This window comes from Zingiber officinale, chromosome 6B, assembly GCF_018446385.1.
Source record: "Zingiber officinale cultivar Zhangliang chromosome 6B, Zo_v1.1, whole genome shotgun sequence".
NCBI lineage: Eukaryota > Viridiplantae > Streptophyta > Magnoliopsida > Zingiberales > Zingiberaceae > Zingiber > Zingiber officinale.
In genome coordinates this window covers 85,891,673-85,907,407 of record NC_055996.1, presented here as the reverse complement: position 1 = coordinate 85,907,407, position 15,735 = coordinate 85,891,673, and the positions used below count along the sequence as shown (strand labels likewise).

The 15,735-nt window shown below is 28.7% G+C and overlaps 2 protein-coding genes across 2 annotated transcripts; both read left to right on the top strand.

The window, feature by feature from the left end:
• Positions 1-4,541: 4,541 nt before the first annotated feature.
• On the top strand, positions 4,542-5,720 carry LOC121991194 (bidirectional sugar transporter SWEET5-like). The gene is made up of 6 exons (XM_042545211.1): positions 4,542-4,609; positions 4,695-4,731; positions 4,825-5,041; positions 5,139-5,300; positions 5,400-5,519; positions 5,607-5,720. The coding sequence occupies exons 1-6, from the start codon at positions 4,564-4,566 to the stop codon at positions 5,718-5,720; spliced, it is 696 nt and encodes a 231-aa protein (XP_042401145.1). The 5' UTR covers positions 4,542-4,563.
• Positions 5,721-13,617: 7,897 nt separating this feature from the next.
• On the top strand, positions 13,618-14,768 carry LOC121991192 (bidirectional sugar transporter SWEET5-like). Its single transcript, XM_042545210.1, has 6 exons — positions 13,618-13,663; positions 13,751-13,787; positions 13,881-14,097; positions 14,191-14,352; positions 14,452-14,571; positions 14,655-14,768. Exons 1-6 carry the CDS (start codon positions 13,618-13,620, stop codon positions 14,766-14,768), a joined length of 696 nt encoding a protein of 231 aa, XP_042401144.1.
• The last annotated feature ends 967 nt before the right edge of the window (positions 14,769-15,735 follow it).

The following is a 15,735-nucleotide window of genomic DNA, read 5'->3' as shown; positions in this document are numbered from 1 at the left end:
TCCGCCGCTCACCCTCTTCGTGAGCACGCACAGTACCGTCTCTTGTCGCGCGATTAGCCGTAGCCGTCGTCTTTGTTGCTTTCACTTTCTTCCATCGTAAGCTTCCTTCTCTGTTGGTTGTCAGGATTGCCGAGATATTATCTACTAAACATAATTCGGCCGATCTTTAAGCCTACTGCCCTATTGAGATGATGTTGCGAATTGAATATGTCTCGGCCGATCTTTAAGTCCGCCGCCCAGTTAAGCTAATGTAGTTTGCTGAATATAACCTGACTGGTCTTTAAACTAGCTATCTGGTTAGGATGATGTTATTTGTTGAGCCTCACTCGACCGATCCTTAAGCCGACTACCCTGTTAGGACGTTCAGACGCATTCTGCATTAGTCTCAACTGGCCTTAAAGCCTGCCTCATTATGATGCTATTTAATAAGTATATCTTGGTCGAACTCTAAGTCGGTGACCGATCGCCGGTCGTTAAATTGATCGCCTTGTTAGGATACTAATCACAGGATATATCTCGATTAGTCCTTAACCGGTCCGCTCGCTTAGGCTATTCGGTGATATTCTGTCTGATCTATCCTATTATATATTATACCACATGTACCTTATCTAGCCATTAAGGCCTACGATATTTATGCGTGCCTCGGGCATTGAGCTGGATCATTAAACCACTCTGTTATACTCTATATAGCGTTGTGATATTTGCTTAGATTATGATATAGTGCTTTAGTCATGTTGGGGATCTAATTGAGCAACAATAATAATATAGTAGCTCTTACTTCCTGGGGCCCTTGTGATAACTTATACATGGTCGGAATCCCGTCCGGATAGAAATAGAAGGATAGGTGCTGTAGACCCGGTCGTCCTCTTATTTGCTCGAGTCAATAAGGGGTCGTAGAGAGATGCAACTACATTGTATCATTTCCCAGCCAGATATTTGTACGGCCAGATATTTGTACGATCAGAGCGTACATGTTGGCCCAACTTTAAGGTTGGACGAATACACATGCGCACTGTTATTTATTATTTGGTATGTTGTAGAGTGAGTCAATCATTCTGGTTGATATGTAAGGTCGACCGACCTTAAGCTTGACTGCCTTAATATCTGACCGCCCCCTGAGACGTTAGTCTCCCTGGTTCGCTCGACTTAGCAACTGATCGTCTCCGCCCGGCCGGATTAAAACCCGATCTGGTTAGCCTACGAACCTTAACACTTGACGACTAATCTAGGTCCGATGAGGAGATATTACTCTTTTTAAGTAGAACTACCACATCACCTTGACTTTGACGCCCCGTCATCTTAACTCTAACTGCCATGTCACCTTGTCCATTCATCATAACCCGTATCAACGTATCTAATGGAAAAAAATTATTTATTGGTCATTGAATTATAATTGAATAATTTACTCTAATAATTTTTAATATATATTATATTATTTTGTCATTCAATATTTTTAATATAATTAAAATTTCAAAATGTTTTTCCAAATAAATAAATTTCAAAACGTATATAAAATATAATTAGTCTTAAATAATAATATTTAAATATTTTGAAGTTATTCCAATTAGTTAGAAAAGCCATCATATTTGACTTAAAAATATCTCCAGCTCAGTAATGGTTAATCATATTATAATCAGTAAATTTAGCTAAATCTATTATTTATTTTACCATAATATTATATATTTTTAAAAATAATATAATATTGTACAAGGATATATTAATTGTAAATTTAAAAATTAAAAATAAATATATAATTTTTAGGGGTGGCAATTCGGTTCGGGTTCGGGTTGACGAGTTCGGGTTGGCAGGTTGGTGGGTTGGCAAATGACAACCTGAACCCGACCTGATTATTAATTCGAGTCAAAATATACAACCTGAACCTGATCTGTTTATTTGCACGTGACCCTAACTTGACCTGAACCCGACCCGTTTGACCTATTTAACCCGTTTGACCCGTTTAACTCGTTTGACCCGTTTGACCCGAATATGACCTGAATTCATTAAAGAAATTTTGTATATTAAATTAAAAATTAAAAATAACATTTATCTACACAAATTGAAAATTCATATAATAAATGATAAATCATAGTAACATTGCAATCAATAGCATAGCATATCTCTATGTTTAGGGTTTTTAACTTTTTTAAATTTGTAATTTTAGTTTAAATTTATAATTATTTATAAACGGGTTCGCGGGTTGTAATTGGGTCATTTCAGGTTGACTCGAACCCGACCTGTTTATTAATTGGGTCAAATGGATAGACCCGATTTCGACCTGAACCTGAAACTACCCAACCCTAACCTGATTTTTTCATGTTTGGTTTGGATCGTATTTTCATGTCGGGTCAAAAATTGTCACCCCTAATAATTTTAGGTTTATTTTCATACTCTTTCTCTTTTGAAATTTAAAGAATTTTTATTTGAACTTTGAAAATATTTAAACTATTTTGAAAATAATATTTCATATTTTAAATATTATAAAATTTTAATTCTATATTAATTTCAAACTTTTTTTTCCAAAGTTAAATAAGTGAGAAATAATTAAAGATCGAATTTAAAAATTATTAAATTTGAAAGAGGTGTTCGTATAACAAATTAGAGTAGTCTTCGTAGTAGTTTAATTGTGGCAAAAGATGAATACATTCGCTCTCAGCGCTCCGTCAATTCATCCCAAGTTAACACGGAGAAGATAAATCATGGACGACTACTAATCTTTAGAATAATGACTAACACATAAGGAAAGTATTTAAGACTACTAATCTTCATAGCTGTTCAAGCTCTTATAGTAAGTATGGGCTAATTGGTTTGAAGTCCATCACCCAGTGGCCCCAAGATGGCAAAAAGGAATACACTATAATTAATTTGGCAAATCGAACCCTATGTGAATCGAACACGCAATTTTCAGTCAAACACGCACTATCATTGCGCCATGAATCCGTTATACGATAACTTTATATAAAATTTATAGTAGGAGATATGATATCTGTGGTCTTATTCCGCATAATGGTATAGAGAACAAAGCTAGTACTTGGCTTTTTATTTTTTATTAGTTATCTATTTAATTACTTATATTAATTTTTTTATATTTATCCTTAAATATTGCAAATGAAAAAAAATGGTTGGGAATATCGTCCACGTTTAAAAATAGATGGAAAAAATAAGCATTCAAATCATGAAGAATGAAGTTTTTTTTCAAGGTAGAGTTAGAAAATAAATTTTTAGGAGCTTAGCTTAAAATGGATAATTTAATATTATTATAGAAATATATGAATTTTTTAGTTTTAATAAGTAATATTAAAGTTACGGTCAAAATGTCATATAATGTGATTTAAAATAAATTGAAAATATATAAAAAAAATCATGAGTTTAAAAGTTAAAAAATATCTCGATTGGTACAAGTTCTTTAAAGTAGAGTTAAAAATAAATCAAGAACATAGACACAATATCATACTATTGTGAATATATGTGAAATTATTTTTTATCTTACAAACCCCCTATCATTAATTACTCGACTTAATCAATAATTAATAATAAAAATATTATTATTATCAAGTAAATTAAGAGATCTATTTTTATATTATAAACTTGCTATCATTAGTTACGTTGACTTAATCAATAATTAATTATAGTAAATAATAAAAATATTATGATTAATTATAAAAAAATAGAGATATTTATCTTATAGACTTACTATCACTAGTTGAATTAATCAATAATTAATAATAAATAATAAAAACTTTATTATTAATAATAAAATTAAGAGATATTTATTTTTTCTTATGAATTTAATATCATTAATAATTGACTCAATCGATAATTAATATTAAATAATAAAAACGTTATTATTATCAAGACAATTAACTCATTTAATTATCGGTATTATTTAAACTATTTTTTTTATTTTATGAAACTTTTTTTTTCACTAAATATCTAAATAATTTAAACCTTTAAAATTCTCTTTTGTTTCAAAAATATTCGCTTAAATTACACGAAAACATAAATTAATAATTCAAGAAGAATCTATCAAATTATTAAATAACATTTAATCCATTAGATTAACTGAAGCTTATTCATTCATTAGACCATGTTTTTTTTAATCTATTACGCTAATTAATTAAAATAATTTCGAACTTTTCTTTTTATATTAAAAATGGAATATCCTATCTTAATTAAAAAAAAAAGTGAAATTCACTAAGTCCAACAATAACAAATGATTATAACATTATCCATAGATATTATGAAAAATATAACAAACTAAGTCATATAATTAGGCTATAAAATACAACCTTTGCATGCCCATCATAAAATCTAGAGAAAGAGGGACAGCTCCACCGTGGAAGAGTAGAGGAGTTAGCAAAATACTGTTGGATATTACAAATTCTAGCAAAATTAGCCTCATCCTCCTCCTTTTTGGTACGTACAAATTATCTCATTTAGTTTGGTTTTTTAATATGTTCTTCTTTTTAATTAATTCATTTGGATGAAATGGAAAGGTATATTTGATTTGATTATACTTTCATTGATTTACAAGGCAGAATTTGAGTTAACAATATTACAATAAAGATGATTATCAACCAAAGCATCATCCGCAACATCATTGGAATAATAGGTATATACATTTATTATACTTTTAAAAAAATCAATAATTTCATGTATCTTCCATAATCTATGATAAACAAAACTCATCATTGCAGGCAATGTAATCTCGTGTGGTTTGTTTTTGTCGCCCATGTAAGATTTTAAACTTCTATATTTTTCTTGCTATTGAAAATTACTTAGAAAGATTGTATGTTAATTTAAATGCAACTCTTCCATGATTTATAGGCCGACGTATATACAAATCATCAAGAGCAAGGATGTGAAGAAGTTTTCGCCAATCCCTTACCTCGCTACATTACTCAATTGCTTGCTTTGGTTTTTCTATGGGTTGCCCATTGTCCACCCCAATAGCCTTCTCGTGATCACCATCAATGCCATCGGTATAGCCTTTGAAGTATTCTACCTCACTGTTTTCTTAATCTATGCTACTCGCCAAGGCCGCGTAAGTATAGCATGTCCATTATTTTTTTCTCTATCATATTTGTATCATCTAAAACTTCTCCCTAGCTAACCAATCTACTCATATAAATCTAATTTAGTTGAAGGTCATGAAACTATTAGCACTTGAGACGGTGTTCATGATAGTTGTTGTAACTTCAGTGCTTTTGTTGATCCACACGACTACTAAGAGATCTTTAATTGTGGGTATCCTCTGTATCATCTTTGGAACTTGCATGTATGCCTCCCCTCTTGTTGTGATGGTAAGAGCATTCTATCCAATGCCTAATTTAACTATGAATTATATTTTATATATATAGAGAAAGAGAGAGCCCCATACATTTATTATTATATTTTTGTAGAAACTTGTGATTCAAACAAAAAGCGTGGAATTCATGCCTTTCACACTTTCTCTGGCTAGCTTCCTCAATGGAGTTTGTTGGACTAGCTATGGTTTCCTCCCCTTCGATATCAATCTCCTCGTAAGTATTTGTATAGTTAAGCCCATATATATAATTAATCTTGATCAATCAATTAATATATATTTTTCTATCACTTTTTTTCATTAGGTTCCAAATGGTTTGGGTACTCTCTTTGGCCTTGCCCAACTAGTTCTCTATGCTTGTTATTTCAAGTCCACATCGAAGAAGGATGCTACAGCTGAAGTGGAGCTACCCGTCTAAAGATTTTAGTTTTGAATTTTGATTAATATATGTTTTTTTATATTCTTTCCTGTATTAATTTGCATTAATGATTAAACAAATCAATCTCTTTTTTTTTTCTCTATGTGATGTATTACATCATGAAGTGTGAAATAAACGTATCTAACAAAAAAAATTATTTATTGATCATCGAATTATAATTGAATAATTTATTCCAAGAGTTTTTAAAATTATATGATCTTGTCATTCAAAAATTTTAAAATAATTTAAAAATATAAAATAATTTTTCAAATAACTAAATTTCATAATGTATATAAATAGTCTCAAACAACATCTTTAATGTTTTTTTTAAAAAAGTTATTCCAATAGAAAGAGAAAAAGTTATCCTTAGAATATATTAATTTCTCATTGATTAATGATTAATCTTATTTTAATCGGTATATTTAACTAAATCTATTATATATATTAATAATATAATATTGTATAAGAATACTTTATTAATTTTAAATTTTAAATTTAAAAATTAAAAATAAATATATACTTTTAGCCTTATTTTCGAGCTCTTTCTCTTTTTAAATTTGAAGAATTTTTATTAGAACTTTAGAATTTTAAAATTTAATTTTTTTCAAAAAATTTAAATGATGAAATTAAATTTGTAAAAAAAAATATGAAACCTATTTTGAAAGTACTGTTTCATATTTTAAATATCATAAAATTTTAATTCTTGATTAATTACAAACTTTTTTTCTAATTGAAAAAAATAATTAAAGATCGAATTTCAAACATTATTAAATTTTAAAGAGATTTTAAACTAAGAAATGATAATCACTAAAAAAAATAATTTTAATGGCGGAATTAGAGACAGAAATATATTTTCGTCTTTAACTTAAAGATGACATTATAATTCCATCTCTAAATATAGATTGAACTATAGAACCATTGCAAAAACGATCGTTAATAATAAAAAAACATAGTTATTTTGGAATTATTAGCGAAGAAAAATTAATATTCATTGCTGAATAGAGACGAAATTTAGTGTATTAAGTTTACATTGGTAATTATTACTATGACATTTAAATGGTATCGGCATAGCCTTTGAATTAGTATTCTACCTAACCATTTTTTTAATCTATGCTTCTCGCCAAGGTCGTGTAAGTAATTAACATTCCCAAAAAATTTTCCTCTATCGTATTTGTTGTACCATCTAAAACTTCTCCCTAACCAATCTACACATGTAAATATAATTTAGTTGAAGGTCATCAAACTATTAGCACTTGAGAGGGTGTTCATGATAATTATAGTAATTTTAGTGCTCTTGTTAATTCACACAACTACTAAGAGATCCTTTGTCGTAGGTATCATCTGTATCATTTTTGGAACTTGCATGCATGCCTAATGATCATTGATCTATTAATTAAGTTCATCCATTTACTACAGACTCGCTAGGCTGACTCTTTGGATTATTTGGTAGAGTTTTCAACGAGTTATGTGTACAGAACTTCGCTTCGTGCAGAACTTCACTTTGTATAGAATTTTAGACAGACAGATGGACGGAGTGTACCATTCACTAACTGGAGGATCCACTATGGACATGCACAAAGGAGTTCAGAAGTATCTAATAGATCATGTGGTGTATAAGGTATCTTATACAATTATAGACTATTCAGGATACTAGAATGGACTAGTATATAAGTGTATTGCCTAGTTGTTACTTTTAGATGAGGATATTTTAGTATTATAGTTTAAGTAGCAAATTTAATGACCAAATTTTTATTAGTAAGACAGAATATACAATACTGAAAAAATATATATAGATTAAAACAATTAAAAATTTCAACTAAATGAATTTATTTAGAAAATATTTTTTAAAAAAGATAATTAATCAAGAAATATGTTTAGGTGAATTTATAGAATTTATAGACTTTTAGACGGAATTATAAAGCTGTTGCAAAAACGATCGTTGTTAATAAAAAAAACATAGTTAATTTAGAATTATTAGCGAAGAGAAAATAATATTCATTGTTGAATAAAGACGAAATTTAGTGTATTAAGTTTTCTTTGGTAATTATTACTATGACATTTAAATGGTATCGGCATAGCCTTTGAATTAGTATTTTACCTATCCATTTTCTTAATCTATACTTCTCGCCAAGGCCGTGTAAGTAATTAACATTCCTAAAATTTTTTCCTCTATCATATTTGTTGTACCATCTAAAACTTCTCCCTAACCAATCTACACATGTAAATATAATTTAGTTGAAGGTTATCAAACTATTAGCACTTGAGATGGTGTTCATGATAGTTATAGTAACTTTAGTGCTCTTGTTAATTCACACAACCACTAAGAGATCCTTTGTCGTAGGTATCCTCTGTATCATTTTTGGAATTTGCATTCATGCCTAGTGATCATTGATCCATTAATTAAGTTCGTCCATTTACTACTGACTCGTTAGACTGACTCTTTGGATAACTTGGTGGAATTTTCAACGAGTTATGTGTACAAAACTTCGCTTCGTGCAGAACTTCACTTTGTATAGAATTTTAGACAGACAGACGGACGGAGTGTACCATTCACTAACTAGAGGATCCACTATGGATATGCACAAAGGAGTTCAGAAGTAGCTAATAGATCATGTGGTGTATAAGGGATCTCATACAATTATAGACTCTTTAGGATATTAGAATGGACTAGTATATATGTGTATTGCATAGTTGTTACTTTTAGATGAGGATATTTTAGTATTATAGTTTAAAAGGGTGTTTGGCTAAGCTTATAAGCTCTCTAAAACAGCTTATAAGCTGTTTTGGAGCCTATAAGTTCTTCAAATTTGTTTGGTAAAATTTTTTTCAAACAACTTATAAGCTGTCAAAATAAGTTATTTTGGAGCTTATAAGTTGTTTTTAAAAAAGTATGGAAGACCCTACTTTTTTAAAAAAGATCTTATTTTAATAATTTCTTCTCGAAAATATCCTTAAATAATTTCATAAATCCTCATCTTATCCTCCATAAATTTTTATAAACCTAATATCTTTCTATCTTCGCCGACTTCTCTTCCACTGTGTCATCTTCTCCGCCAACGCCTCTTTTCAATTTTCTCTCTCCCGATGCAAAAATTCGCCCAAAACCCTCTATTAATAAAAAGGTCAAACCCCTCTATTAATAGTATTATATCATTTTTGGTAATTTTATTAATAAAAAGATCTTATAATACCAAACACATTCATATCTCTAAGTTGATTATAATAAGTTCACCCAAACACTTTAACAACTTATTTTTGAAATAAGACCAACAACTTATAAGTTGTACAAGATTATAAGGTGTTTTTAATAAGTTTCGCCAAATACTCTCTAAGTAGTAAATTTATGGACCAAATTTTTATTAGTGGGGCAGAATATAAAATACCCAAAAAATATATATAGATTAAAACAATTAAAATTTTCAACTAAATGAATTTATTTAGAAAATATTAAAAAAATAGATAATTAATCAAGAAATATGTTTAGGTGAATTTATAGACTTTAATGAAATTTTTTAGAAATTTAAATGAGTTGTTTTAGATTTTATGGAGTTAAAATGGTAGGATATAAAGTCTGTTTAGAATACCTATTTAAAGTGGGAGTTAATTGAAGTTATTAACATAAGGTTTTAATTAAAAATCTAAGTTTTAATTTATCTTCCGTCGCTCACCCTCCTCTTCGCGAGCACGCACAATATCACCACTCATCACGTGATTAGTCGTAGCCGTCGTCTTTGTTTCTTTCACTTTCTTTCGTCGCAAGCTTCCTTCTTTGTCGGTTGTCAAGATTGCCGAGATATTATCTGCTGAACATAATTCAGCCGATCCTTAAGCCTACTGCCCTATTGAGATGATGTTGCAAATTCAATATGTCTCGGTTGGTCTTTAAGTCGGCCGCCCTATTAAGCTAATGTAGTTTGCTGAATATAACCCGGTCGACCTTTAAGCTGGCTGTCTGGTTAGGATGATGTTATTTGTTGAGCCTAACTCGACCGATCCTTAAGCCGACTACCTTGTTGGGACGTTCAGACACATTCTGCATTTGTCTCAACTGGCCTTAAAGCCTGCCTCATTATGATGTTGTTTAATAAGTATATCTCGGTCGGTCTCTAAGCCGATGACCAATCACGGGTCGTTAAATTGATCACCTTGTTAGGATACTAATCATAGGATATATCTCGGTTGGTCCTTAAGCCGTCCGCTCACTTAGGTTGTTCGGTGATATTCTGCCTGATCTGTCCTGCTATATATTATACCACAAATATCTTAACTTTCCATTAAGGTCTATCATCTTTATGCGTGTCTCGGTCATTGAGCTTGGTCATTAAGCCACCTTGTTATACTCTACATAGCATTGTGATATTTGCTTAGAGGATGATATAGTGCTTTAGTCATGTTGGGGATCTATTTGAGCCACAATAATAATATAGTAGCTCTTACCTCCTGAGGCCCTTGTGATAACTTATACATGGTCGGAATCCCATCCGGATAGAAATAGAAGGATAAGTGTTGTAGACCCGGTCATCCTCTTATTTGCACGGGTCAATAAGGGGTTGTAGAGAGATGCAGCTACATTGTATCTTTTCCCAGCCGGATATTTATATGGCCGAATATTTGTACGATCAGAGCGTACATGTTGGCCCAACTTTAAGGCTGAACGGATACACGTGCACTTTCATTTTATGATTTGGTATGTTGTAGAGTGAGCCAATCATTCTAGTCGATATGTAAGGTCGACCGACCTTAAGCTTGACCACCTTAATATCTGGCCGCCCTTGAGACGTTAGTCTGGCTGGTTTGCTCGACTTAGGAACTGACCGTCTCCTCCTGGCTAGATTAAAACCCGGTCTGGTTAGTCTAAGATCCTTAACACTCGGCGACTAATCTAGGTCAGATGAGGGGATATTGCTCTTTTTTGAGTAGAACTGCCACATCACCTTGACTTTGACTGCCCCGTCATCTTAACTCTAACTGTTATGGGTGAGCATTCGGTTAATTTGATATTAATTTTATATAAATTCTTTTTATTGTTATTTTAAACAAATTTAGTTAATTTGGTGTTAACTGAAATAGCTAATTCGGTTAATTCAGTTTTAGTAAAACTTTGATTTGATTCGGTTAGCCAACACTAAATCGATTTTCGATTAATTCGGTTAATTTATGGACTGAATTAACTGAATGCTCACCCCACTAACTGTCGCCTTGTCCATTTATCATAACATGTATTAATGTATCTAATGGAAAAAAATTTATTTATTGGTCATTGAATTATAATTGAATAATTTACTCTAATAATTTTTAATATATATTATATTATATTTTAATTTAATATTTTTAATATAATTTAAATTTCAAAATGTTTTTTCAAATAAATAAATTTCAAAACGTATATAAAATATAATTAGTCTTAAATAATAATATTTGAATATTTTTAAGCTATTCCAATTAGATAGAAAAAGCCATCATATTTGACTTAAAATATATCAAGCTCAGTAATGGTTAATCATATTTTAATCAATAAATTTAGCTAAATCTATTATTTATTTTACCATAATATTAAATATTTTTAAAAATAATATAATATTGTACAAGGATATATTAATTGTAAATTTTAAAATTAAAAATAAATATATAATTTTAGATTTATTTTGAGACTCTTTCTCTTTTGAAATTTAATGAATTTTTATTTGAACTTTGAAAATATTTAAACTATTTTGAAAGTAATATTTCATATTTTAAATATTATAAAATTTTAATTTTATAATAATTTCAAACTTTTTTCCCAAAGTTAAATAAGTAAGAAATAATTAAACATCAAATTAATTAAATTTGAAAGAGATTTTCGTATAAAAAATTAGTAGTTCGGATCCTCTATCCCTAAATTTTTCTGTGTCTCTGTGTCCCTTTGTGATCGGACGGACCAGATTACATCTCAAGGATGTTTTGCACATCAAGAGAATACTGTTCATATCTTAAGGATGTCATGATATCTTGAGATGTAATCTGGTCCGTCCAATGATAAGGGAACAAAAAAATTTAGGGACAGAGGATCCGAACTGAAAAAATAAAAATCACCCATAATTAATTTTTCCAAATTGAACCCTACATAAATCGAACATGCAACCTTTTGATATGGAGTCAGGCACACAACCATTGTGCCATGAATCCGTTATACAATAACCTTCCCCATGTCTTGGCCATTTGCACTAATGGCTAGTAGTCACCCATGATTTACCTCCTCCGTGTTGGTCTAGGGACAGATTGGTGAAGGCGCTGGGACAAGCGAATCGCTTTTTTGCCACATGAATCCGTTATACAATAACTTTATATAAAAGTTATAGTAAGAGATATAATATCTGTGGTCTTATTCCGAATAATACAGAGCTTTTTATTTTTTATTAGTTATATATTTAATTTCTTATATTAATTTTTTTATATTTATCTTTAAATATTGCAAATGAAAAAATTGGTTGGGAATACCGTCCACGTTTAAAAATAGATGGAAAAAATAAACATTCAAATCATGAAAAATAAAGTTTTTTTCAAGTAGGTTCAAAAATAAATTTATAGGAGCTTAACTTAAAATGAATAATATAATATTATTATAGAGATATATAATTTTTTTTTATTTTAATAAATAATATTAAAGTTATGTTCAAAATAAGATGTCATATGATATGATCTAGAATAAATTGAAAATATATAGAAGAATCATGAGTTTAGAAGTTGAAAAATATCTTAAGACTTCTTTAAAGTAGAGCTCAAAAATAGATCCAGAACTTAGGCACAATATCATACTATTATGAATATATGTGAAATTATTTTTTATCTTACGGACTCCCTATCACTAATTACTCGACTTAATCAATAATTAATAAAAAAATATTATTATTATCAAGGAAATTAAGAGGTTTATTTTTATATTATAAACTTGTTATCATTAGTTATGTTGACTTAATCAATAATTGATTATAGTAAATAATAAAAATATTATGATTAATTATAAAAAATAGAGATATTTATCTTATAAACTTACTATCACTAGTTGAATTAATCAATAATTAATAATAAATAATAAAAACATTATTATTAATAATACAATTAAGAGATATTTATTTTTTCTTATGAATTTAATATCATTAATAATTGACTCAATCGATAATTAATATTAAATAATAAAAACGTTATTAGTATCAAGACAATTAACTCATTTAATTATCCATATTATTTAAACTATTTTTTTTTATTTTATGAAACTTTTTTTCACTAAATATCTAAATAACTTAAACCTTTAAAATTCTCTTTTTCCAAAATATTGCTTAAATTACACGAAAACATAAATTAATAATTCAAGAAGAATCTATCAAATTATTAAATAACATTTAATCCATTAGATTAACTGAAACTTATTCATTTATTAGACCATGTTTTTTTAATCTATTATGCTAATTAATTAAAATAATTTTGAACTTTTATTTTTATATTAAAAATGGAATATCCTATCTTAATCAAAAAAAAAAAAGAAGTGAAATTCACTAAGTCCAACAATAACAAATGATTATAACATTATCCATAGACGATATTATGAAAAATATAACAAACTAAGTCATATAATTAGGCTATAAAATGCAACCTTTGCATGCCCATCATAAAATCTAGAGAAAGAGGGACAGCTCCACCGTGGAAGAGTAGAGGAGCTAGCAACACTGTTGGATTTTACAAATTCATCCTCCTCCTTTTTGGTACGTATAAATTATCTGATTTAGTTTGGTTTTTTAATATGTTAACGTTCTTTTTAATTAATTCATTTGGATGAAATGGAAAGGTGTATTTGATTTGATTATACTTTCATTGATTTACAAAGCAGAATTTGAGTTAACAATATTACAATAAATTAAAGATGATTATGAACCAAAGCATCATCCGCAACATCATCGGAATAATAGGTATATGCATTTATTATACTTTTAAAAAAATAATAATTTCATGCATCTTCCATAATCTATAATAACAAAAACTTATCTTCATTGCAGGGAATGTAATCTCATGTGGTTTGTTTTTGTCTCCCATGTAAGATTTTAAACTTCTTTATTTTTCTTGTTATTGATAGTTACTTAGAAAGATTGTATGTTAATTTAAATGCAACTCTTCCATAATTTATAGGCCGACGTATATACAAATCATCAAGAGCAAGGATGTGAAGAAATTTTCGCCAATCCCTTACCTCGCTACATTACTCAATTGCTTGCTTTGGTTTTTCTATGGGTTGCCCATTGTCCACCCCAATAGCCTTCTCGTGATCACCATCAATGGCATCGGTATAACCTTTGAAGTATTCTACCTCACTGTTTTCTTAATCTTTGCTGCTCGCCAAGGCCGCGTAAGTATAACATGTCTATTATTTTTTCCTCTATCATATTTGTACAATCTAAAACATCTCCCTAACCAATCTACTCATATAAATCTAATTTAGTTGAAGGTCATGAAACTATTAGCACTTGAGACGGTGTTCATGATAGTTGTAGTAACTTCAGTGCTTTTGTTGATCCACACGACTACTAAGAGATCCTTAGTTGTGGGTATCCTCTGTATCATCTTTGGAACTTGCATGTATGCCTCCCCTCTTGTTGTGATGGTAAGAGCTTTCTATCCAATGCCTAATTTAACAATGAATTATATGTTATATATAGAGAGAAAGTGAGAGCCCCATTGATTTATTATTATACTTTTGTAGAAACTTGTGATTCAAACAAAAAGCGTGGAGTTCATGCCTTTCACACTTTCTCTTGCTAGCTTCCTCAATGGAGTTTGTTGGACAAGCTATGGTTTCCTCCCCTTCTACATCAATCTCCTCGTAAGTATTTGCATAGTTAAGTCCATCTATATAATCTTGATCAATCAATTAATATATATTTTTCTATCACTTTCTTTCATTAGGTTCCAAATGGTTTGGGGACTCTCTTTGGCCTTGCCCAACTAGTTCTATATACTTGTTATTTCAAGTCCACATCGAATAAGGATGCTAGAGCAGAAGTGGAGCTACCCGTCTAAAGATTTGAGTTTTAAATTTTGATTAATATATGTTTTTTATATTCTTTCCTGTATTAATTTGCATTAATGATTAAACAAATCAATCTATGTTTTTTGTCTCTACGTGATGTATTACGTCATGAAGTGTGAAATAAACATATCTAACCAAAAAAATTATTTATTGATCATCGAATTATAATTGAATAATTTATTTATTCCAAGAGTTTTTAAAATTATATGATCTTGTCATTCAACATTTTTAAAATAATTAAAAAATATAAAATAATTTTTCAAATAACTAAATTTGATAATGTATATAAATAGTCTCAAACAACATCTTTAAATTTTGTTTTAAAAAAAAGTTATCCTTATAGAATATATTAATTTCTCATTGATTAATGATTAATCTTATTTTAATCGGTTTATTTAACTCAATCTATTATATATATTAATAATATAATATTGTATAAGAATATTTTATTAATTTTAAATTTAAAAATTAAAAATAAATATATACTTTTAGCCTTATTTTCGAGCTCTTTCTCTTTTTAAATTTGAAGAATTTTTATTAGAACTTTAGAATTTTAAAATTTAACTTTTTTCAAAAAATTTAAATGATGAAATTAAATTTGTAAAAAAATATGAAATCTATTTTGAAAGTACTGTTTCATATTTTAAATATCATAAAATTTTAATTCTTGATTAATTACAAACTTTTTTTCGAATTGAAAAAAATAATTAAAGATCAAATTTAAAAAATTATTAAATTTTAAAGAGATTTCAATCTAAGAAATCATAATCACTAAAAAAAAAAAATTAACGTTGCAAAAACGATCGTTAATAATAAAAAAACATATTTAATTTAGAATTATTAGCAAAGAAAAAATAATATTCATTGTTGAATAGAGATGAAATTTAGTGTATTAAGTTTACATTGGTAATTATTACTATGACATTTAAATGGTATCGACATAGCTTTTGAATTAGT